The sequence below is a fragment of the Dermochelys coriacea genome, chromosome 5 (assembly GCF_009764565.3).
Source record: "Dermochelys coriacea isolate rDerCor1 chromosome 5, rDerCor1.pri.v4, whole genome shotgun sequence".
In the NCBI taxonomy this organism is placed as follows: domain Eukaryota; kingdom Metazoa; phylum Chordata; order Testudines; family Dermochelyidae; genus Dermochelys; species Dermochelys coriacea.
Window position 1 is genome coordinate 22001053 of NC_050072.1, and position 25350 is coordinate 22026402.

Below are 25350 nucleotides of genomic sequence, written 5' to 3' on the forward strand. Positions count from 1 at the left end.
CATCAACACCATCTGCACAGCCATGTATTCGTCTCCAGGATGTGTGTGTCCCTGCCTGGACTCTTACCCTCAACTGGGAGGATGGATGAGAACACAACCTGCACCCTTTACTCCTTCACTCTAGCTTCCAGAGCACTATAGTCACTGCTGATTTGTTCAGGGTCAGATCTCACAGTATCATGAGTACCCACATGGATGAGTAGCATAAGGTAGAGATTAGAGGGATGGATGAGCATCGGCAACCTTTCTGTAATGTTTCAGATGCAGGCTCCATGCAAGCAGCACACCTCCCAGGACATCCTATGAGGTTGGCAGATGGATGCCTCCGTTCCCCTCAGAAGGGAGTCCAGAACGATTTTGCAGTAATCAAGATGTGGGTTACACTATGAACACATGGAATGTTCTAAGACTATTGTATCAATTTTATAAATAGTTTAGGTATCTTTATGGACTGGTTAGTGATTTTTTCCCTGCCTCAATGTGTGAGCTAAATGATGGTACCTGCAGGAACTGAAGTCAATGTGGAATAAGTAATGTAAATCCCCACTGCTGAAACAAGTCAGTGGAAGTTTCATCCAGTGGAAGTAGCATTGACTGGTCTGCCTTGATTCAAGATGCCTTGCAGACAAAGAATTTGAAACTGTATAAAGTGATCACCCTGATCTAAGGAGAGAGGTCACTCACCCCAATCCCAGAACTGACATGAAACTGTGACCAAGAAGCCAACGGGGTGCGGGGGACAAGATTTCAAGAAGAAGAGCATGGTCAATAGTGTCAAAGGCAGCTGACAGTCCAAGGAAGATCAAGATGGAGTACTGGTTCTCAAAATTGGCTGAGAAGAGGTCATTAAAGGTTTTGGCAAGAGCAGCTTCACTGAAGTTCAAGAGGTAGAATTAGATTGGGGAGGGTCTAGGATGGGTTTGAAAGAGTAGAACTTCAGCTGGTGATTGTAGATAATGTGTTCAATCTGCTTAGAAATGGAAGGGAGAAGGTGTGGTAGTTAGAGAGGCAAGTAGGTTCAAGTGTGGGTATCTTTAAGAAGGAAGAGTCTAAAGCATGCTTGTATTGTGAGGGGAAAGAGCCAGAGGAGAGTGTGAGGTTCAGGAGAAGAGTAAAGGAGGGAATGAGAGTGTGTGTGAGAGAGATCAGGAGCGGGATGGGTCCACTAGGGCAAATGGAGGGGTTAGAGCAGGAGAGTGGATGAGAAATTTCTACCTCTGTGATGGGAGAAAGGAGGAGAGAATTATAGGAGGGGAAGAGGGAAGGGAAGGCAAGCTGAGGGAAGGGGGAAGGTCACATTGTATATTACCAATTTTACCTACCTTGATGAGATCCTGGGTAGAGAGAGAAGCAGAGGCAGGTGGAGGGAAGGGTTTGGGGAATGAGTAAAAGGAAGTGAAACAGTAGCTAGGATTGTGGGTATGGGAGTCAATTAAGCTGGAGAAGTAGAATTGTTTAGCTAGGAAGATGGCAGAATTGAAGAACAAAAGAAGAAATTCGTAGTGGAGGACTTCAGCCTGGTTATGGGATTTCCACCAGAGACATTCTGCAGTTCAAAAGGAGAAGGAGCAAACATTTTGAGTATAAAGTATACAATATTTCTGGGAGATGCCAACCTGAAAAATAGAAGCCTTTAATTTATTCATACAATAGCTACAGCCCAGGCAGCTGGGGGTGAAAGGACCGCATCTAATTCTAAGAAGGGAGTTCAGTTCAAAACCCATTCCATTCTTGGGTCCTCTACTGAGTATGAGAGAAAGGTGCTCATTAGTGTATATTGTGGATGGTGGGGTTTAGTGATGTGGACACCCGTCCACTAGTAAGCCGGCCAAGACGTAAACTTACTTCACATAGGCCATTGCACAGTAATGAATTTTAGACATCAGCAACCTGGACCAAGTTTGATTCAATAACCTAGAGATAAAAAAAACTTCATATACTTACCCTGAGCCATATTGTCCCAGGGCTGCATTCTTCTTTCAATTTCATCTTTGAAAAGACTAAAAGACCCAGCAGGTTAAAAATGTTAAGGGAAAGTTGAATACTTTTTTCACACATTTATATCAGTATTCTATCAATATAGATATCCCCACCACATGCACAAACCACATGCACACACTCACCCACCTATATGCTGTGCTAATAACTCTAAAACTCTCTGCAAAATTTTCTTGAATCTGTGTTTTAATTTGCTTTTTAGAAGATCAGCTGCATTGGTTCTCATTGGGTGGATCTAAGTTTTAACACCTAGTAATTTTCCCAGTTGATCAGAGCTCCAGTAACTACTTTTGATGCGGAATAAACTCATGAATATTTTTTACCAAAAGCAGTTTTACCATACAGTTATCATTATCTTAGTTCAGCTGCATCTCACCATCTAGGGGGAAAGCTGTCAGAGTTCTTGATATGAAAATAAGATTGGATTCTGCACATTTTGTCAGATACAACAATGGAATTTTTTTTACAAGAAAAATACGTACGTACCACTCAGAAAACTGCTATAAATTCAGACATCAAGACACAGCTTTTTTTCTTCTTTTTTGTGGAGTAAAATGGAATATATTAGAGATTATCAAAATTTCATTTATTAAATGTAAAGTTATATTGGAAAAAAAGCTTTTAGACAAAAATGTCTGCATTCTTGGCTTCTAAAAGAAAGGTGTGCCTATGTGGAGTAAAGTGGGTAACAGTACAAGAATCTCAGCCGCTGAAGAAAGATTAATCATGGTCATTTATCAGCCACTGACCAATAACGAAACATTTACTAACATCCAACGCTAGGTTCCTAGAAAGCTTAGTATCCTTGTGCTGAGAAATGTTAATTTGCTTTAGACTGGGAAGGAGGAGAAAAATACTAACTCCATTAAAATGTAGAAAGGGTTTTGTCATTTGGGGGTGTTTGGCCTTTGTTGTCTTAAATTCTGGTCTGGAAATCAGTGTGGCTACTTGTGAGTAAAGTACTACCCGTTGTAATTGCGGTAAATCTGACCTGATGTTTCCAGTGGCCGTAACCAGGAGGAATAAACAACATTTGCAATCTGCAAAGGAAAAATAAAATGTGCCCTTTCTTGGTCCTTTGATGCATAAAAAAAAAAAATTCTGCTAGCTAAACTATATTTTCTCATCAGGCTCCTTTTAAAACTATGACTATCCCCTGATGTGCTGCTTAATCTAAGCAGACCCCAATCACTTATAGCAGATTTTTTCTCCCTGCCTACAAACAGCTTTGCTTTTTTTTAATTATTATTATGCAGCACAAAAGATTAAACAAGAAAAAATAATCAGAGACAATAAGGGATCAAGGAAGAAGGCTTATGGTTGTTGATTGCTTAGCTTATATAGCTCTAATGCTTTACCTTCACTGCCAGGCGTGCTGGAACAATGTTTATAGTGGGGGGTGCTAGCACCCCTAGTTCCAGCACCACTGCTCACCGCCAGCTTTGTGTCATATATGATTGCAGTGTTTCTCCTTGTCAGTATCATACTGTTGGCACTGGGTGCTAAAGCTTAATTCCATGGAACTGAGGATATGAGTCTGAAAATGACAAGCTGAGAACAATGATTAGAAGTGATTTGGGTTGGATATGTAGCACTGCAGTGATGGGGAGAGACTTGAAACCATCAAATGAGCCAGGCAGCAATGAACTGGTTAGGAATTTTCTGACAAAACATTTTTTTTGTTGGAAAATGTTGTTTCATCAAAACTGAAACTGTTTGCAGGAAAGGGTTAGTTTCAACTAATTTCTCAATTAAAAAATTCTTTGGAAAAAAGTTTTGAAATTGTCTAAATGTCCCATTTTGACATTTTCAAAGTGAAAATTTAGTTTTCAAGTTCAAAATGACTTTCATTTAAAAATTGTAGGTAATTTATAATTTTTGATAAATAAAGGTTAATCATTTTTTTTTAAAAGTTGAAATTGAAACAAAATGTTTTCAAAACATTGATTGTGAGTGCACCAGAGCAGTTCTTAAGGCTTAATTACATTCAAAACAAAATGAACTGACAGAATTTTTCACTGAACTGCAGATTGTTTTTCAAAATGGAAGATACAATGAGCATATGTTGAGTGCCTATGTTAGCCTGGCTGGAAGAGAGTATCTGAACAGAAACACAGTGAGGTCACCAAGTGTCTGCATTGTAGCCTCTGTGGCAAATATGGATTTAAATGAACAATTTGGTATAAAAACCACAAAAATGAAATCACCTTAGAGAATGAAGAGGCTAAGATTTTATAGGGTGTGGCAATTGTCAAAGACTGAATGGTGCAGGCAAACGCACTGGACATAATTGTTATAGAAAATAAGACAAACAAGACATTGTTAATTGATATTGCCATACCAGCAGACAGAAACATAAAAGAGAAACAAGAAGAGAATATGACAAAATATGAAGAGATCTGTTGTGAAGTGGAACAATTATGGAAAACTAGAACAAAGACAATCCCAGGGATTATTGATGATCTGTAAGGGTATGAATGAACAGTTTAAATACACGTTAGGAGCACAAGATCTCATGATCAGTGACCTCCAGAAGATGTCTCTCTTAGGCACTGTGAGAATATTCAGGAAATTCAAAGGAGAACGAGTGCCTCTGAGCATTTAAATGCAGGAATTCTGTGGAGGGTTTAATAAAACTGCTGATTACTTAAACTTGCAGAGTCAGTTTGTGGTCAAGATATACTGTGACTTCTGGGCATAAATTTTAGTGCCTTTTTGTGCTTAAAGATCTTATATGTTATGAAAGCTATTTGTTAAAAAAAGTGATATAATAGTGAGGGATTATAATAATAATATATTTTAATATGCTTTGATAGCCAAAGGATTGTCAGGCTATATTGTAAACTTCCATACAGCAACACAAATGCCTTTCTTTGGTTGTCCTATAACCACAGAAAACTTAATTTCCTGAATTTCTGACATAAGAACATAAGAATGGCCATACTCGGTCAGACCAAAGGTCCATCTAGCCCATTATCCTGTCTTCTGACAGTGGCCAATGCTAGGTGCCCCAGAGAGAAAGATCAGAACAGGTGATCATCAAGTCATCCATTCCTGGTTACTCATTCCCAACTTCTGGCAAACAGAGTTCTAAAGAAGAAGCTGCATTACACCACACAATGAGTTCTTACCTAAACAAATGTAAAAGATGTGAACCTGATTCTCCTCCAGTACTTTATATTTAGAAATATCCTTCAACCTTCTAATATCTTGGCCATCCTTAAAACAAGTTACTTCTGATTTGGGATTGCCTGGAAATGTGGATATAAAAAAAAGTGAATAAAAATGTTGATAATAATTGAATGGTTTGTAATCATGACAGGAGCTGGACAATGCAAACTGTGTCATCAGTAAATCTACCTGCTGCTATCTATGTTTATGAGTATATGTGAAGCATGTCAAACCGGGGCTTGGCTCCCTTGGCTAAGGATTATATTTTATTACATTTCTACCCACAAACATGCAAATAATAGAACACTCAAACAGCCACATCAGCAATGTAGAAACATCTTTTATTGCCCATTTTCTTGTCAACAACACAAGTGATTAGACCTTTGTGTTCCATACTGATTTCTCTGTTGGGGAATTCATAAACAGTAGGTGATTCCAGCCTACTTTTGTGATTTTATTGCAAGTTTTATTATATTTGTTTTTGGAGGGGGTTTAAATTCCTAGCTTCTGGACTCATGTTCTTACCTGAAAAATATCAGCTTTTATTAAAAAAACAGACACACATACACACATTTCTAGCCTTCATGACGGTGGAGGAAGCTTGAAAATGTGAATCCCAAAGCTGCAAAAATCAGAAAAAAAAATACCCCTTCCCCCAAATTATTTTAAAAATTCTCCTGATTTTTAAGCCAATCTTATGTTTTTTGGATACATGATTTTTGAATGCTTCTGAATGGCAGTACCACTACTAGCTGGCAGGTGGGGGAGCAATTGGTCTGGCTGTCCAGAGGTCCAAGGAGTGCATTCAGAGCAACCCAGGATTTGTGTTATTTTGTGTTCCTACAGCGCTCTATATTGTGCAGCCATTGTAGGTGAAGTGCTGCTAGGCTCACCAACAGATCTCTGGCTGGCATCTTGTTCTCCCCTTGTTTTTTCTTGGCCATATCTCTTTTTCCTAAAGTGTTAAGAGTCTGTACACACTGTGTGAGCAGAGAGGCACTGCTGAATGCAGGGGGATGATGAGACATGAACACTTGTTGAGAAATTTGATTTGTTTTGACTCATGTTAGCTAACACCGTGTCACACTGTCCAGTGAACAAGATGATTAGATGATAATCTAATCATTTTGCAATACAGGACCTGATAATCTACTGCCTTTCAATCTTGTGCAGTCATTTACACGTGCGCAAAATTAGTGTAACGTTGCTAGATCAGAATGATAGTCACTGGGTCCCCTATTATAGGGCTGGAAGTTGAAACTAGACAATTTCAGACTGGAAACAAGGTGAAAATTTTTCACAGTCAGAGTAAGTAACCACTGGAACAATTTACCAAGGGTTGTGGTGGATTTTCCATCACTAGTAATTTTTAAATCCTGCCTGGAGGTTTTTCTAAAAGATAGGCTCTTGTCCTGGAGGCCAGATGAAACCCACCTTTGGGGAGGCTAGCCCCCTGGCTTCACCCTTCCGCCCAAGGCCCCACCCCTACCCTGCCCCTTCCATCTCCCCTTGCCTGCCGGAACCCCAGGCCCCCAAGCTAGTGCTGTAGCAGGTTTGTCAAGGTCTAGAGGGCCTAGCTACCACTAGAGGGGGACAGAGTGCCACACCTAGCAGGCATGGGTTACACTTACCATATTAGATTGGAGATATATTTATTACATTAGTAGACATTGAAGATCAGATATTTCATAGGTAAGTCAGACATTGCCCTTCTCTGGTACAGCTTGGGAAGTCAAAGTGAATAGAGAGTAACGTGAGCTCTTCAGAAACAACTGAACCCATTATAAATTTGTGACACATGAACCTGAATGTAGAAAACCTGAAACTCCTTTGTCTCCTTTACTGTCCACTTTCACTGTAAACCTTTTTACTTTCTCCATAATTCCATGAAATGATAGACATTTAAAAATGACAATGCCAAGTAATTTAGCCTAACATTTAGTTGTTTTGTTCCATCCATGGCTTTCTGCAGGTCAACAATAATGGCTCACTGAAACAGAGAAGTTATACAGCAAATAGACTGTGTTTCCAGCTGTGATGAATAACTTGAAATTATCACCTTAAATATTTCTTTTCAAGAACTACACTTATGTACTCTTCTCAAAATTCAGCCATCTACTAATTGTTGTAGCTATACAATGTTTTTAAAGGTACATTTTTATTATTAGTTGTATTACAGTAGAGCATAGAAGCCCTAACTGAGATCAGGACCTCAGTGTATAAACATATAGTACAGTGGTTCTCAACCTGAGGCCATGGGCCGCATGCGGCCCAATTAGCACACAGCTGCAGCTCAGCTGTGTGCTAAAGGGTGGTGGGTAAAGGGCTTGGGCTGCCACGCAGTGAGGTCCAGGTTCAGGGCTGCCACCTGGCCCTGCACAGCAGGGTCCAGGGTTCGGGCTGCCACCTGGCCCCACACAACAAAGATCAGCTTTGGGGTTGGGCTGCTGCCTAGCCCACACACAGTAGGGTCTGGAATCAGGGCTGCTGCCTGGCCCCACACAGCAAGGTCTGGGGTCGGGGCTGCCACCCTGACCCATACATTGGGGTCAGGTTGGCGGCAAGGTCGGGTTGGGGCTGCTGCCCGGCCCCACACAACAGGGTCTAACTACAGTACCTACTATGCTATTTATCTTTGGTAGTTATAAAACATTATACGTAATTTTCAACATGGCTTGGTCAAAGGGGTCCTCATGATAATAATCATATTACTAGAAAATATGTTCAGGATGTGGGCTTCTTCTTACAAATGTTTGTTTATTATGTTTCAGGAACTAATGTTATTGTTGTGATAGCACCATCAGTGTGCATTGGCAGTTTATGGGCAAAATAAAAAAAGATAAAAGACCTGTTCTGTACCACTGACTCATAGATTCCAAGGCCAAAAGAGACCATTGTAATAATCTAGTCTGACCTCCTGTATAATACAGGCCATAGAGCTTCCTCAACGTAATTCCTACTGCAGATCTTTTAGAAAAACATCCAATCTTCAATTAAAAATTGCCAGTGATGGAGAATCCACCATAGAATCATAGAATATCAGGGTTGGAAGGGACCTCAGGAGGTCATATAGTCCAACCCCCTGCTCAAAGCAGGACCAATCCCCAACTAAATTATCCCAGCCAGGGCTTTGTCAAGCAATGTTGAATAGAGGGGAATGATCATGTCCCTCGATCTGCTGGCAATGCCCCTACTTATAGAGCCCAAAATGTCGTTAGCCTTCTTGGCAACAAGGGCATACTGATGACTCATATCTAGTTTCTCATCCACTGTAACCCCTAGGTCCTGTTCTGTAGAACTGCTGCCTAGCCATTCAGTCCCTAGTCTGTAGCAGTGCATGGGATTCTTCTGTCCTAAGTGCAGGACTCTGCACTTGTCCTTGTTGAACCTCATCAGATTTCTTTTGGTCCAATCCTCTAATTTGTCTCAGTCCCTCTGTATCCTATCCCTATCCTCCAGCGTATCTACCTCTCCTCCCACTTTAGTGTCACCATGATCATTGGTGAATTGTTCCAATGGCTAATTATGCTCATTGTTAAAAATGTACACCTTATTTCTAGTCTGAATTTGTCTAGCTTCAACTTCCAGCCATTGGTTCCTGTTTGTAATACCTTTCTCTACTAGATTGAACAACCCATTTTCAAATATTTGTTCCCCCTGTAGGTACTTAGAGACTATAATCAAATCATCCTTCCATCTTCTCTTTGTAAGACTCAAGGAGCTCAACCTATTTAGCTTATAGTATAAGACGTGTTTGCTAATCCTTTAATCATTCTCATGGCTCTTGTTTTAGCCCTCTCCAATTTATCAACATCCTTATTGAATTGTGGATAACAGAACTGGACACAGTATTTCAGCAGTGGTTGTACCATGACTAAAGTCTCTCTTTGAAGGCTCTTCCAATCCTAAGGCCCTGATCCTAAGCGCATGCTTAACTTAAGCACGTATGTACTTAAGCACATTAGTTGCCCCACTGACTTCAAAGGGCTGACTCGCGTGTAAGTATTTGAAGGATCAGAGCCTAAATGTAGAGCAGAAGATAAAGCAGACAAGTTGAGTGAAGATAGTACTGGGCTTTTAGTGCTGCTGTTTTTCTTGATGAGGTCTGGTAAGAAACCATTCTGCAAGGTACAGGGAATTGAGGGTGTTAGGTACCTTGCAGTAGGCTACAACTCTGTGCCTGATCAGACTCTTGCAGTCAATTATTACTGCATTTTTAATGTTACAATGAAAAAAAATAGAATGGATAGGACTGATGAAAGACGTGAGTTTTAGGACAAGAATCGGATAAAGATAGAGTGGTTACTAGACCTACAATATAAGGAAAGTTTTCAGAGTAGCAGCCGTGTTAGTCTGTATTCGCAAAAAGAAAAGGAGTACTTGTGGCACCTTAGAGACTAACAAATTTATTAGAGCATAAGCTTTCGTGAGCTACAGCTCATCCGATGAAGTGAGCTGTAGCTCACGAAAGCTTATGCTCTAATAAATTTGTTAGTCTCTAAGGTGCCACAAGTACTCCTTTTCTTTTTGCAAATATAAGGAAAGTGTATCCAATGATTTGGGCAGTATGGAAGAAAGTAAATTATACAGAAGAATAAACATGCTATGTTGTTTTAGGTACACAGCACAGTTATTTTATACACAACTAAAGGTGCACATTTGCATTTTTCAAGGCCTGATCCAAACTCCATTAAAATCAATGGGAATCTTTCCATCAACTTTAATGGATCTTGCATCAGGTCCTCAATTTGTTAAATGTCTCTTCTTGTGTTCTTACAATGGGAGAATAGCCAAATGACACCAATGCATTTCCGTTTATATGTTTATATTTTATAAATCTTTCCTTTGAAAAAAATTACATTTACAAAATGTATCATTTTAAGAATAGAACTTTGATTTAAATATATTATATGCCACAGTGCTAGAAGGCAAACTTAGCAGCAACAGAACATGTGTTTCCTTATAGTGGGATAGATGCTGATTGTGCCATTCTGTAAGAATGATTTATAATAAACAATAGCATGCAAATAACCAGCAAAATCAGCTAAGAGAAAACCTTATTATTTATAGCCATATGATAACCTTATTTAAATTATTTATAATTCTCCCCAGCATACTTTTCATAGCTAGGAATAAAGGAATAGGTAATTTAAATGTAAATCTGTTATTCTATTTTACATAAAGAAACATTTTTTACATAATCGCAAAAAAAAATCACCCAACCTAATTTTTGTCTCTTATCCTTCACAATGTACAAAAGGCTAACAGAACCAGTATTCCCATTTAAGGTGTCTTCCTGATTCCTTTTAGAAACATTTGAGTTGTTAGCTAATCTTTTAAAATAACTTACTTATAACTTTGTAAATTACATTGGGGTAGATCTATCAATCTATCTATCTAATTGGTTTTATATCGCTTCCCATCCCATCACTGAATGTCTTATACAAAAAATTCATAGCAATAGCAAAGGTCTTACTGGATTTCATGGAATCTTTGACATGTCTCCCATTTGGGGGTTACAACTCTGCTTTTGTTTTTGGGGTGTTTTAAAATTAATTTCCTCTGCTTTTTTCTCAAGGGTTTGGTGTTAGAAGGGGTGAGGATTTCAGTTTTCAAAGTGTCATTGTCATGGCGAAAGGCTTTGGTCTCTTCCGGTGATTTTGGTGAAAAGGGTGGATGGTGCTTTTAATACACAGCTGTCCAGAAAACCACTTCCCAAAGGGAGGTTGGGAAGAGATTATGTTACTGGGTGGCACAATCCTTCCGCCTGTGTGTCTGAGAGGGAGCGACAGAGAAAGAGAGATAGAGAGAGATACATCTTGCTCCCCCATTGTGCCTGCCCCACTGGCTAAAACCCATTCTCGGGGCAATATAGGTGGGGGCTCTATTGTTTGTCCCTAAATTGAAAGGCTATGATTCCATCTTCCTCAACTCTCTGCATAGTTCCTTTTCACTCCATCCATTTCCTCAGGATGTGCACAGGAAACAAAATTTGGCTATATGAAAATTGGAGGAAACTCTACAGTTTACTACTGGATCCTTGCTTGTAACAACAGATTGTTCTCCAGTCAGCTGGCCATGCTTAGAGGTGTTATGCTGGGAGTTGAAATAAACCTCACTGAAACATAACCACAACTCTTCACTCAGATAAATGTAAAAACAAAACAAAACAATTAAGATCCTTTATGGAATAGGATAGTAGCCACCATCCGAAATACAGGTTATGCAGGGGCAGTCAGCAATGTGAGCTATGCGGGTAGGGGTGGAGGGGTTTTCACCTGGCGCTGGGTATTATTTATAGTGTTGTGAGTAAGAGACAGAAGCAGCAAAAATATGACAGAAGCACACAGAGCACACATTAAGGGAGCCCCAGCAATAACCTGAGAAACATTAGTAGTGTGACTCTAAAAGCTAAGAGGGAATGCTTTTGGGTAGAGTGCTGGCTAGAAAGAGACATGGAACTGTGAGCAAACTAAAATAAAATGTTTCCTGCTGTTTGATCCCTAATGTGTTCAGGGAAGCATGACTTTACATACATTCTTCATAAATAAACAGAGAAATGCCTGACTCCATCATCAATTTCTCCTATCAGAAACAACTCACGCCCCCCCCCCAAATTTCTCTAACCACTTGGGCCAAAAGGGGTAACAAAAGATAAAATAATTTGTTTTTTGCTGCCACCAAATTTACTCTTCTTTTTTATGATTTTGACTCACTATGGCTAATGGTTGTCTCCTTAGCTATCTCTTTGAATATCAAGTAGCATTCTTTAAGGGTGGTAACGTTAGAGTACATCTCCCCTTTATTATATTACTACAGGTGTTTAAAACTAAGCAGTCTTCACTAGGTGTGAGAATAAGAGATGGAAAATAAACTTATTTCCAAGATTAATGTACTCCTGAGATATAAGGTGTCAAAATGGAAGAGACAACTTGAAACCAACTTTTAAACATAAATATCAATAATAAGTGCCAGCAGAATGGTTCTTGGAACACAAGTATGGCTCCACTCTCCTCCTCAGGTGCAGCTTTTAACAGCAGAACTGCATGAGAAATTGATTTTTCGTTTTGTGGGAAATTCATGAACTTTGAACTTTGTTCTCATTCTGAAATGGAGCAAAAGCAAAATGCATTGAAATTTCCCACAAAACAAAATTCTGAAAAAAACATTAGTTTGGGGTCAACCAAAATATTTTGTTTCAATAAACTCAAAAAGTTTCATTCTGATTAGAACTTGTTTTATATAACATAATGTAATAATATATAATTAATACATAATTGAAATGCAAAGTCCTTTTGAAACATTAAAAAGTTCTTTTGAAAAAAGGGTTGGAACAGAATTTTTCAACCTTATCAAAATGCTTTCTGCTGATCAGTGTTTTCCAACAGAAAAATGTTTCATTGGAAAATTTCCTACCAGCTGTACTCATCAGTACAGGAAGATTTTACCCCCAGAATGCAGTAGGGTTCCTACATTCCTCAGAGCTAGCACCTTTTAAATGGTAAATAAGATCTCCCAGGCAACAAAAACTAGACTCTTAAAACTAGACTCTTGGGATCTGTCAGGATTGATCACCTTCAGCTGAACCTGAGGACTAGCCCAGTCAAGTCACCAGGCTGATTAATGAGATCATCTGGATTGGCTGAAGGGAGCCAGCAGGCCTGCTTTTAAGATCAGCGGCAGCAGTGGGTTGCTAGCTCCTTGATACTTCTACCTGAAACTGTAGTTATCTTCTACCCCCACCCCCTGCCTAAGTTTTATTTGGTTCCTGACTCTGGCTCCAACTCTGGGCTTGGCTTCCTGGTTTCTAGCTCCTGGCCCCCCTCAGTCTGGGTTATAAACCACTAAGCCATACTGCTGGCACCCAGACTCTTGGCAGGATGCACTTAAACTTTGTCCTGAATGCTGAATTCAGATAAACACCATGAAAAATACTTGTATTAAAACAAAGATTATATGGCAGTTTGCAAAGTCTGATCTTAGATAGGTTAAATTAAAAGTTTACATAGTTCCTGTCCCTAGGAGTTTACATTCTTATGGTTTTATGTGTGTAGACTGCCTAGCACAATGGGTCCTGGTCTTCAACTGGGGTGCCTAGGCACTATTGTAATACAAATAATAAAATCACAATATTATCTTAATGGGATTGTGATCAAACTAAAAAACAAAGGTAGTATATTTTGAGAATGCTTGATACTCACTATATTAACATTTTATTAAGTCAATGAAATGTGTTCCAGACAGATATTTTTAAATTGTCAACATTTGCACCAAATGTTCTCCTCCATAATCAGGTTAATTTATATATGTATAGCATTTTGCTTCCCAATAGACAATTATTCCTGTATGGTAATTAGTGATGCTTGTGGCATATAAATCATTTTCTAGCAAACCCTTCCTGCAGTGTCTATATTCAACACAACGCCTAGTACAAAGGAATCACCAGAACTAGGATTAATTCCTTAGTTGTGACAAAAAGAAAAGGAGTACTTGTGGCACCTTAGAGACTAACAAATTTATTGGAGCATAAGCTTTCGTGAGCTACAGCTCACTTCAAAGTGAGCTGTAGCTCACGAAAGCTTATGCTCCAATAAATTTGTTAGTTTCTAAGGTGCCACAAGTACTCCTTTTCTTTTTGCGAATACAGACTAATACGACTGCTACTCTGAAACCTGTTAGTTGTTACAGGAATAAATGACTGTCTGTGCTTTAATTAAAGAAGACCTAATGTAAAGTAAGCAATCACAGCAGCAGCCCTTAATGCTGATCCTGTCTTAATCTATTTTTAAATGTTTATCAAGTAACAGTATCTGACACTCTCAACACATGCAATTTCTTGAGTCTAGTTTTATAGATATATGCTAACAAAATGATCATATTATTTTCTGAGTTTTCACGTAGTGAATAGGAAAAACGCAATAGGCAAATAATGCAATATTTACTTAGAAAAGAGGTATTGAATATCTCTGCCCCTCTAGTATAGATAATAAGCTTTTCAGGGCATGAACCTTGCCTTTTTATGCATTTTAGAAATCTCCTTTGTCCCACTGAAATCAAAGGGAATTTATTTGGGTCAGGACTTTGGGAGTTGGCCCAAAATATTGGGAAAAATAAAAAGTGCTAACAAAATTTAGCAAGCTAAACAGAAATTATTAAACATTAGCACAAGCAAACAACAAACAACAGTTCCTGTATTTAAGCAATATAAACTACTGTACAAATGGATTCCACAAAGAATAAATAACTTTTCTGGGTTTTTTTTATGACCACATGCTCTATTTTAGCAACCTCAGGTAAACAACCTAATTTCTGAAACTGTAAATGTGTGTACTTACACTTGTAAATATGTGTACTTACACAGGGCTTGATCCTATGGTATAAGAAAATTTGACAAATAGAGTATCTGTTTGATCCACAGTGCTGAGGTTAGTTGAAAATTTCAGTGTTGGTTGGCTGGGTCTGATCATAATGCAGTGTGTGTTTTTAAGAGAGTCTATTTCATCATACTGCAGCAGGTGCCTCTTCCCAGGGTAATTTTGGAAGGAGAGTAGTGGCAAGGCAAGGAATTTCCCCACGGACTTCAGTGGGATCAGGACTTGATCTAAAGTTTTCATGCTAAGGTACTGGGTTGCTTTTAGAATCGCTTAAACATGTGCTTAAGTGCTTTGCTAAGTATGGATGCTTAAAAGTTAAGCACATACTTAGATGCTTTGCTGAACCATGAAAGTGTCCCTAGTCTGTGATGAATCCATAGAGGTTGTTATGTGATGTAGGTGGCATTGATGTCACTGAGCTCTCTCAGAAACTGTGGTAGATTAAATTGGAAATACTCCCAATTTCTCAATTTTAGTACATTGAGAAAACTCCAGGGACTAGCTGTTTCAAGTTACAAAGGACAAAACAGCTGCTGCAAGTATTCACATTCATATAAAACTGAACATCTGTACATTTACCCGTAACAGGTGGGCTAAAAAAGCAAAGGAGGTCTGGTGAATTTTAACAATCACAAAAAATTCACACCCTTCAAACGATGATTAACGAAATGATTATAACGAGATAACTGGCTCTGGGGATGAGGGAAAACAGTGGACGTGTTATTCCTTGACTTTAGAAAATCTTTTGATATGGTCTCCCACAGTATTCTTGACAGCGAGTTAAAGAAGTATGGGCTGGATGAATGGACTATAAGGTGGATAGAAAGCTGGCTAGAGCATCACTACTCAACAGGTAGTGATCAATGGCTCCATGTCTAGTTGGCAGCCAGTATCAAGTGGAGTGCCCCAAGGGTCGGTCCTGGGGCCGGTTTTGTTCAATATCTTCATTAATGATCTGGAGGATGGCGTGGACGGCACCCTCAGCAAGTTTGCAGCTGACACTAAACTGGGAGGAGTGGTAGATACACTGGAGGGTAGGGATAGGATACAGAGGGACCTAGACAAATTGGAGGATTGGGCCAAAAGAAATCTGATGAGGTTCAACAAGGACAAGTGCAGAGTCCTGTACTTAGGACGGAAGAATCCCATGCACTGCTACAGACTAGGGACTGAATGGCTAGGCAGCAATTCTGCAGAACAGGACCTAGGGGTTACAGTGGACAAGAAGCTGGATATGAGTCATCAGTGTGCACTTGTTGCAAAAAAAGCTAACATTTTGGGCTGTATAAGTAGGGGCATTGCCAGCAGATCGACATGATCATTCCCCTCTATTCAACATTGGTGAGGCCTCATCTGGAGTACTGTGTCCAGTTTTGGGCCCCACACTACAAGAAGGATGTGGAAAAATTGGAAAGAGTCCAGCGGAGGGCAACAAAAATGATTAGGGGGCTGGAGCACGTGACTTATGAGGAGAGGCTGAGGGAACTGGGACTGTTTAGTCTGCGGAAGAGAAGAATGAGGGAGCATTTGATAGCTGCTTTCAACTACCTGAAAGGGGGTTCCAAAGAGGATGGCTGTAGACTGTTCTCAGTGGTACCAGATGACAGACAAGGAGTAATGGTCTCAAGTTGTAGTGGGGGAGGTTTAGGTTGGATGTTGGAAAAAACTTTTTCACTAGGGTGGTAGTTAAGCACTGGAATGGGTTACCTAGGGAGGTGGTGGAATCTTCTTCCTTAGAGGTTTTCAGGGTCAGGCTTGACAAAGCCCTGGCTGGAATGATTTAGTTGGGGATTGGTCCTGCTTTGAGCAGGGGGTTGGACTAGATGACCTCCTAAGATGACCCTTCCAACCCTGATATTCTATGATTCTAACTGATACATTATTTTTTGAATCTGGCCCTAATCCTGCAATGAGTGCCACAAAGGCAGACCCTGTCCCTAGGAGGAGCCCAGTGGAATTTGATGAGGCTCCACATTGCCTTAGGGCTCTGCACAGAGTTGAGAGGCTTGTTTCTATGCCCATTTTATTCTTGACTATTCTGCTGAGACTTCTGCTGTGACTCTGGCTACAGAGTGGTCTCTAAGGCTTTGTCTACACTACAGAGTTTTGTCAACAAAAGGCAGATTTTGTCAACAAAACAGGGAATGCGTACACATTACAATGTGACTTTTGTTGGCAAAAAAGCTTTGTTTTGCCGACAAAATACAACAAGAGACATAAGACTTTCTGCACAAAATTTTTGTTGACAAAGTGCCAGTGTAGACACGCTGCTGGATTTTATCATTCTAAGTGGTCTCCAGGAGGTGTCCCATAATGCCCAATCTGACCACTCTGGTCAGTGGTTTGAACTCCATTTCCCTGCAGCTAGGTAAACAACCATCCGCCCATCCCTATTAGAAGCCCCAGGAATTTTTGAAATTCCATTTCCTCTTGGCTCAGCGTGGAGAGGTCTCATTGAATCTTTCCAAGTGACCATGGCAGGTTATCGCAGCAAACGCTGTCCTGCTTGGACCACTGTGGAGTTGCTGGATCTGATCAGTATATGGAAAGAGGAGGCTGTGAAGTCTCAGCTGTGCTTGAGCCATAGGAATTTTGATACCTACAGGCAGATCTCTCGAGGCGTGTGCGAAAAGGGCTATGATCAGGACACGCTGCAGTGTAGAGTGAAGATAAAGGAGCAGAGGCAGACGTACTATAAAGCGAGGAAGGCAAGCCGTCGCTCCGGTGCTGCACCTAAAAGCTACTGGTTCTATGAGGAGCTGGACACTATCCTTTGTAGCTGTCCCACCTCCACTGCCAGGAGCCCCGTGGATACTTCGGCAGGCCTGGAGGTGGCGGAAAGATGACCTAACCTGGAGGATGAAGTCATTGATGTAGAGGTGGAGTTATACGACAATGTGGAGCTCCGGTGGGGCAGGCAGCCAGGAACTGTTCAGCACGGAGTTGTCCAGCCAGTCTCAGCAGTTGCTCTCTGCCAAGCAAGAAGCAGGAGAGGAGATGCTTGGTAAGTGCAGGGCTGGTGCAAGGATGTTTCGCGCCCTAGGTGGAACTTCCACCTTACGCCCGCCTCCCCCACCCCAGTCCTGCAGCCGCTCCCTGCCTCCCCTCGACCTGAGGCGCCCCCCCGTGGCAGCTCCGTGCCCCCCCTCTGCCCTGAGGCACCCCCTCCACGGCAGCCCCTTACCGCCCCCTCCCTCCATATCTCCCTCCCCTCAGCCCAGGGAGCCAAGCGGCAACTCGCCGCCACTCCCTCCCTCAGCCTGGGGAGCTGTGCGGCAGCTCCCCACTGCCCCATCCCTCAGCCCGGGGAGCCGCATGCGGCAACTCCCTGCCCCAGCTCACCTCTGCCTCCTCCCCGAGCATGCTGCCGCTTATCCCGCCTCCCAGGCTTGCGGCGCCAATCAGCTGTTTGGCACACAAGCCTGGGAGGGAGAGAAGCAGAGCGGGGTGGCATGCTCAGGGGAGGAGACGGAGCAGAGGTGAGCTGGGGTGGGGCGGGGAGCGGTTCTCCTGTGCGCCGCCCTCTCCCTTCCCGTTACTTGGTGCAAGCGGCCCTTCCCGCGCCTCCTGCCCCAGCTTACCTCTGCTTCACCGCCTCCCCAGAGCGCGCTTTTGGCCGCCCCAACCACTTGGTGCCCTAGGCGACTGCCTAGTTCGCCTAGTGGTTGCACCAGCCCTGGGTAAGTGGCTGTGGTTTGTGTAGTTCAGAGGTGGGTTCAGGCTATAGAAATGTACAAGGCCGGCTGTGTTTCTGTGTGCTAGACATTTGCCCATGCAGCTAATCATCACGGAGGAACAGGGTGTTGATGCACATCATGATATCACGGGAATCCTCCTGAGAGATCTCTAGGAAAGTTTCCTGGAAGTACTTGGCAATCCTCTGCTGAAAATTCCTTGGCAGAGCTGCTTTGTGTCTTCCCCCATTGCAGGAACCTTTCCTGTGACATTCGGCAATCACTTGTGCAGGGACCAAAGCGGCACACAGGTGAGCAGCATAGGGACCCGGGTGGAAGCCACAAGCATGTGATGTACCCTTGCTTCTCTGCTTACCCTCAGCGGTGAGATATCTGGTACAATGACGCCGCCTTCATGTCTTCATGACAGTTATCAGTGCATAGGAGAGCAGTGCGGAATCCATCCCTCTCACAAAGATGCTCGGGTGCACAGCAAACAAGGACCATTGAAAAATGTCATGCAAATAAGCCAGAAGCCCATGGAATGCTGGGACAGAAAGCAATGCATCATAGCACATTGAGCCCAGTCCGAAGATGCGCAGCGATCCGCTCCGCCTTCCCACAACACCTAGACGCAGAAGGTGTAGAGCTGGACTGTGGGATAGGTACCCACAGTGCATTGCTCACACGGTCAATGATAGTGCCCCAACTCTGCCAACAGAGGGCGTGAGTGTGAACATGACATGCCAATTATTATTATAGCGATTTTTGAGTGTCAACATCTGTAGTGTAAACAAGGCCTAAATCAGGCAGTTAGGTAGCTAAGTATATAGCTAGTCCTCTCTCAGAATGCCTAGACTTTGTGTAAAACCTAGGCTGGAGTCTCTGATAACAATCTTTTTCTTGGTTGTTATATAAGCATGGTCTAAAGGGAATGTTCACTGGAACTTACAACTACCATCAAGGGTGTCAATTAGTATCAACAAAAAAGAAAAGGAGTACTTGTGGCACCTTAGAGACTAACAAATTTATTTGAGCATAAGCTTTCATGATCTACAGCTCACTTCATCGGATGCATTTGGTGGAAAATACAGTAGGGAGATTTATATACACACACAGAGAACATGAAACAATGGATTTTATCATACAAACTGTAAAGAGAGTGATCACTTAAGATGAGCTATTACCAGCAGGAAGGAGGGGAGGAAGGAGGAAAACCTTTTGTGGTGATAATCAAGGTGAGCCATTTCCAGCAGTTAACAAGAACGTCTGAGGAACAGTAGGGGTGGGGGGTGCGGGGGAGAAATAACATGGGGAAATAGCTTTACTTTATGTAATGACCCATCCACTCCCAGTCTCTATTCAAGCCTAAGTTAATTGTATCCAGTTTGCAAATTAATTCCAATTCAGCACTCTCTCACTGGAGTTTGTTTCTGAAGTTTTTTTTGTTGAAGGATAGCCACTCTCAGGTCTGTAATCGAGTGACCAGAGAGATTGAAGTATTCTCCAACTGGTTTTTGAATGTTATAATTCTTGATGTCTGATTTGTGTCCATTTATTCTTTTATGTAGAGACTGTCCAGTGTGACCAATGTACATGGCAGAGGGGCATTACTGGCACATGATGGCATATATCACATTGGTAGATGCACAGGTGAACGAGCCTCTGATAGTGTGGCTGATGTGCTTAGGCCCTATGATAACGTTCCCTGAATAGATATGTGGACAGAATTGGCAATGGGCTTTGTTGCAAGGATAGGTTCCTGGGTTAGTGGTTCTGTTGTGTGGTGTGTGGTTGCTGGTGAGTATTTGCTTCAGGTTGGGGGGCTGTCTGTAAGCAAGGACTGGCCTGTCTCCCAAGATCTGTGAGAGTGATGCGTCGTTCTTCAGGATAGGTTGTAGATCCTTGATGATGCGTTGGAGAGGTTTTAGTTGGGGGCTGAAGGTGATGGCTAGTGGCGTTCTGTTCTTTTCTTTGTTGGGCCTGTCCTGTAGTAGGTGACTTCTGGGTACTCTTCTGGCTCTGTCAATCTGTTTCTTCACTTCAGCAGGTGGGTATTGTAGTTGTAAGAATGCATGATAGAGATCTTGTAGGTGTTTGTCTCTGTCTGAGGGGTTGGAGCAAATGTGGTTATATCGTAGAGCTTGGCTGCATACAATGGATCGTGTGGTGGGATCTGGATGAAAGCTAGAGGCATGTAGGCAAGCATAGCGGTCAGTAGGTTTCCAATATAGGGTGGTGTTTATGTGACCATCGCTTATTAGCACCATAGTGTCCAGGAAGTGGATCTCTTGTGTGGACTGGTCCAGGCTGAGGTTGATGGTGGGATGGAAATTGTTGAATCATGATGGAATTCCTCAAGGGCTTCTTTTCCATGGGTCCAGATGATGAAGATGTCATCAATGTAGCGCAAGTAGAGTAGGGGCATTAGGGGACGAGAGCTGAGGAAGCGTTGTTCTAAGTCAGCCATAAAAATGTTGGCATACTGTGGGGCCATGCAGGTACCCATCACAGTGCCGCTGATTTGAAGGTATACATTGTCCCCAAATGTGAAATAGTTATGGGTGAGGACAAAGTCACAAAGTTCAGCCACCAGGTTAGCCGTGACATTATCGGGGATACTGTTCCTGATGGCTTGTAGTCCATCTTTGTGTGGAATGTTGGTGTAGAGGGCTTCTACATCCATAGTGGCTAGGATGGTGTTTTTAGGAAGATCACCAATGGATTGTAGCTTCCTCAGGAAGTCAGTGGTGTCTCGAAGATAGCTGGGAGTACTGGTGGCGTAGGGCCTGAGGAGGGAGTCTACATAGCCAGACAATCCTGCTGTCAGGGAGCCAATGCCTGAGATGATGGGGCGTCCGGGATTTCCAGGTTTATGGATCTTGGGTAGCAGATAGAATATCCCAGGTCGGGGGTTCCAGGGATGTGTCTGTGCGGATTTGTTCTTGTGCTTTTTCAGGGAGTTTCTTGAGCAAATGCTGTAGTTTCTTTTGGTAACCCTCAGTGGGATCAGAGGGTAATGGCTTGTAGAAAGTGGTGTTGGAGAGCTGCCTAGTAGCCTCTTGTTCATATTCCGACCTATTCATGATGACGACAGCACCTCCTTTATCAGCCTTTTTGATTATGATGTCAGAGTTGTTTCTGAGGCTGTGGATGGCACTGTGTTCTGGGGTTACGGGGCAAGTGATGCTGCTTTTCCACAATTTCAGCCTGTGCACATCGGCGGAAGCACTCTATGTAGAAGTCCAGTCTATTATTTTGATCTTCAGGAGCAGTTGTTTTTGTTATCAGGTCAATCATTGTTGAGTAGAAACTGGACTGAGACATATCAAACTCACTTCAAGGCCATGAAGGAGCTGTCAGGTAGTAAAGACTTACATACGCTGCCCATTAACTATATTTTACAGCATGGTGTCTGAAGATTGACAATTTAGAAAAAATAACTTTTAGATGAAGTGCCTACTGTAGGGGTAACACAATAAACAACTTTGAAAGCAACCTACTACAAATATTAATCATACGGAATGTAAATAACCACAATGTATAATGAAGTCCTCCTCCTCCTAAGCAGATATTTGCATATGAATGTACCTTAATATCCTGGATGAAATCCAGGCTACATTAACTTTAATAGGGTCAGGATTTCATCCCCTGGTGCCTTTACTAAAACGGGGAAAAAAGGCTCTAAAAACTGGAGGTTCTGCTTAAGCTTCTTTTGCGGGGGAAGAATGCTGGGGGAACAGAAGGCACAGCTGGAAGTGATTAAGCACTGAAACCAACAAAAACCTAACATGCCAGCATTATACATCCTACAACAGCCAGCCACAGGCATGGGCACACTGCCCCTTTTCATGAAAGGTGCTCTATTATAATGCTCACCCTTTCTCAGAGTGGTCATTGCTGCACATGCTACTGCTAAAGAGAACACAAACACCATCAAGTAGGAGAGGAATGCCAATATTCAGTAAAACAACATACAGGAAAAATTCCCACAATCTGACATAAATCTGGAGGTTAACAAAAGGGGTTTAAAAGGGTCAGTTTTAATTATTTATTGATTAAGTATCTGCAGTGATCTTGGCACTGTACAAGACACATAAATGGAGGCATTTGGATATCCAGAGGATAGGGTTAGCTTGGAAATTAAAAAGAAAAATTTTAACTGAGGATACCTTATGCAAAAAATTCCCAGGGTTGGTGCCTGAAGTTTGAAAATCTCCCCTTAGGATGTCTAAGGAACAAATGACCATTAGGGCCTGCTCTCCCATAGACAGTAATTGGGAGTTAGCTACTTAGTTGCCATTTGTGCCTTTGAAAATCTCTGTAAACATATATTTAGGCATCTAAGTAAAAGTGGCTTGGTTTTCAGGGGAGTAAAGGTGCTGGGTATACTCAGCTGTCTCTCTTGGTTACAGCACATCACTGGGAAGGCTCCTGTGTTTCCTGGCTTTACCAGTAGATCATTACATGTCACCAGCAAGTCAAGCCACTTGTCATGTCTTTACCTCAGTTTAACATGTCACATTGGTTTAAAAAAAGGTACAATGAGGCTTATAAACCACATTGCGCTCCTGAGATAGAAAGTAATATTGAAGAACAAAGAATTGTTATTTAACAATTCAGTAATCTTGCTTTCAGATTAGTAGTGTTTCAAGGAAAACAAAATGTGAACAAATGAGAATCAGAGTACATGGCGCTGGCTAAAATCATCCAATTTGAGTGCCTACAGTTAGCGACCTAACTACATATTTAGGCACCTCAATAGGTGGCCTGATTTTCATAGGTGCTGAATACCCATTGAAGTCAATGGGAGCTGCAGGTGCTGCTAGGGATCTTTGAAAATCAGGTCACTTATTTAGGTGACTAACTTTAGGCACCCAAGTTTGAAAACTTGGCGATTGATTGAAATAGATGGTAAAATACAGAGAGTTTATTTTTAAGTGATTGAAACAAATCACTGGCAATCTATATAGATAAGCATCCTCTGGGCAGCCTCTGACAGTGGGTCTCCCCTGGCATACAGAATTCAACTTGAAGTTGGTTAAACTCATGTTTAATTGTTAGTCACCCGTCCTAAAAGTGAGGCCCCAGGAGTGTAAATGATTTATTGTCTGAAATATAAAGCTAATTTTGCCTATTTTAAAGACCAGGTTGACTCTCCCCTTTCTGTTTCGTTTTTCATAAGAAAGCCTTTCCCCATGTCTAGGTACCTTCAGCTTCATCATGACAAAGGGCAGGGCCAGTAGCTGCTTCTATTTGCAGCAGGCCTAAGCAGAGCAGGAATGGGGACATAGATGCATCTGAGCCTCCCACCCTCAAACTTTGCTTCTAGGCTTTTGTTGTTTCCTAATGAGCATAACAAAAACCTTGATGGTTTCGTTATTTCCCTTTCACTTGTTAGAACAGCTGAAGTTTTCATTCACAGATTAAAATTACAGTTTAATGTTTCTAGAATAAAAAAACTTCCAAATCACCGAATCATAGAATATTAGGGTTGGAAAAGACCTCAGGAGGTCATCTAGTTCAATCCCCTGGAGTTTAGCCTGAGGGGATGCCCGTCCTTCCCAACCCTCAGCCTAATGATCCATACTCCATGGGGTGGGTGGGGGGGAACGGGGGTGTCTCTGACTACTACAATAATTTAGCGACTTGGTGGCCTGGGTAGTACTGAGAGGAGTTGGGATATGGGGCGGGGAGGATCAGGCTGAGGTGAACAGGGAGTGGGGAGCCATTCCAGGGTCTGGCTGAACTGAGGTGAGTGGTTGTGGGGGAGCCATAGCAGAGTGAGGCTTTAGCAAGGGACAGGCCAGGCCAGGGTGAAAGAGAGGGGCAGTCATGCCATGGCTAGAGGGAGGGAAGGGCTGTGGGGAGCTGGGAGGCACCGCTGGGTGAGGACCACGATAAGGGGCTTTGGGGGGGCAGGCACAGAGACCAGGTAGTCATGCAGGGCAAGGGAGATGAGGGCTGGCACAGTGAGTGGGGGGAAGAGCAGGGTCAAGCTGAGGTGAGATGAAGCGGGGGGGGACCCCGGTAGGATCGGACTTTCGGAAGGGCTGGCACAGACATGTCTGGGGGGACCAGAGGCCGGGGCACAGAGCCGAAGGGGCTGACAGAGTAAAGAGGAGCCTCAGCCCGCGGAGCTTGAAGTGAGGCGAGGGGCTGGCCCGGGAAACGGGCCGCAGGGCGAGGGGCGAGGACAGACGAGACCCAGCAGCTCCCTGCTCGCCCGGCGGGTTGTTGCTGGGGCGGGAATCTCCGGCTCGCTCCTTCCGGGTGCAGGCGCCGCCTCCGCCCCGTTCCCGGAGCCGGAGGCGCGGGGGAGGTTCAGAAGCGCTCCCGGGGCGGCTCGCTGGGGTCTCTGCTCCCCACGATGTCGGTCTCGCCCGTGGCCCCGCTGGGGTCGCTGCCCATTAACCTGCTCAGGGAGCCGCTGCTCCGGCGGCTCAGTGGCGTGCTGGACCGCGCCGCGCCGGGCAGGGGCTGGAGAGACTTGGCGCAGCGAGCCGGGAGCCACGGCAGGGTCAAGCTCAGGTGAGGGCAGCCCCCGGGGGCGCCGAGGCAGCGGCAGGCGGGGGGCAGGAGCCGCGGGGTGCCTGGCGCGGAGGAGCCCCGGCGGGGAGGGTCTGGCGCCGGGCGGGGGAGAGGCACATGGGGCAGGCTCAGGTGAAACGAGCAGCCGGCGGGAGCCTGGCACAGGGGGCAGGTGAGGGTGCGGCTGGGGGTCCTGGCACAGGGAGGGGAGAGCCCTGGGGGGGGCAGGTGAGGGTGTGGCTGGGGGTCCTTGCACAGGGAGGAGAGAGCCCTGGGGGGGGCAGGTGAGGGTGCGGCTGGGGGTCCTGGCACAGGGAGGGGAGAGCCCGGGGGGGTCAGGTGAGGGTGTGGCTGGGGGTCCTTGCACAGGGAGGAGAGAGCCCTGGGGGGGGCAGGTGAGGGTGCGGCTGGGGGTCTTGGCACAGGCAGTGGGAGAGCCCTGGGGGGCAGGTGAATGTGGCTGTGGGTCCTGGCACAGGCAGTGGGAGAGCCCTGGGGGGGTCAGGTGAAGGTGGCTGGGGGTCCTGGCATAGGGAGGGGAGAACCCGGGGGGGGCAGGTGAAGGTGGCTGGGGGTCCTGACACAGGGAGGGGAGAGCCCTG

The 25350-nt window shown here is 43.5% G+C and overlaps 1 protein-coding gene across 3 annotated transcripts in view; it reads left to right on the forward strand.

The window, feature by feature from the left end:
* The window catches only part of MALT1 (MALT1 paracaspase), a 127933-nt gene that overhangs the window by 27934 nt on the left and 74649 nt on the right, over positions 1–25350 (forward strand). Inside the window, exon 1 of one of the 3 annotated variants that reach the window (XM_038402165.2) lies at positions 24234–24748. The exons of 1 other annotated variant lie outside the window; for it this stretch is intronic. In XM_038402165.2, coding sequence (XP_038258093.1) covers positions 24588–24748 — 161 coding nt within the window. In that variant the 5' untranslated portion in view covers positions 24234–24587. Of the gene's footprint in view, positions 1–24233; positions 24749–25350 lie in introns of those variants that run through there. One more of the 3 variants, XM_038402167.2, reaches the window with a different exon arrangement.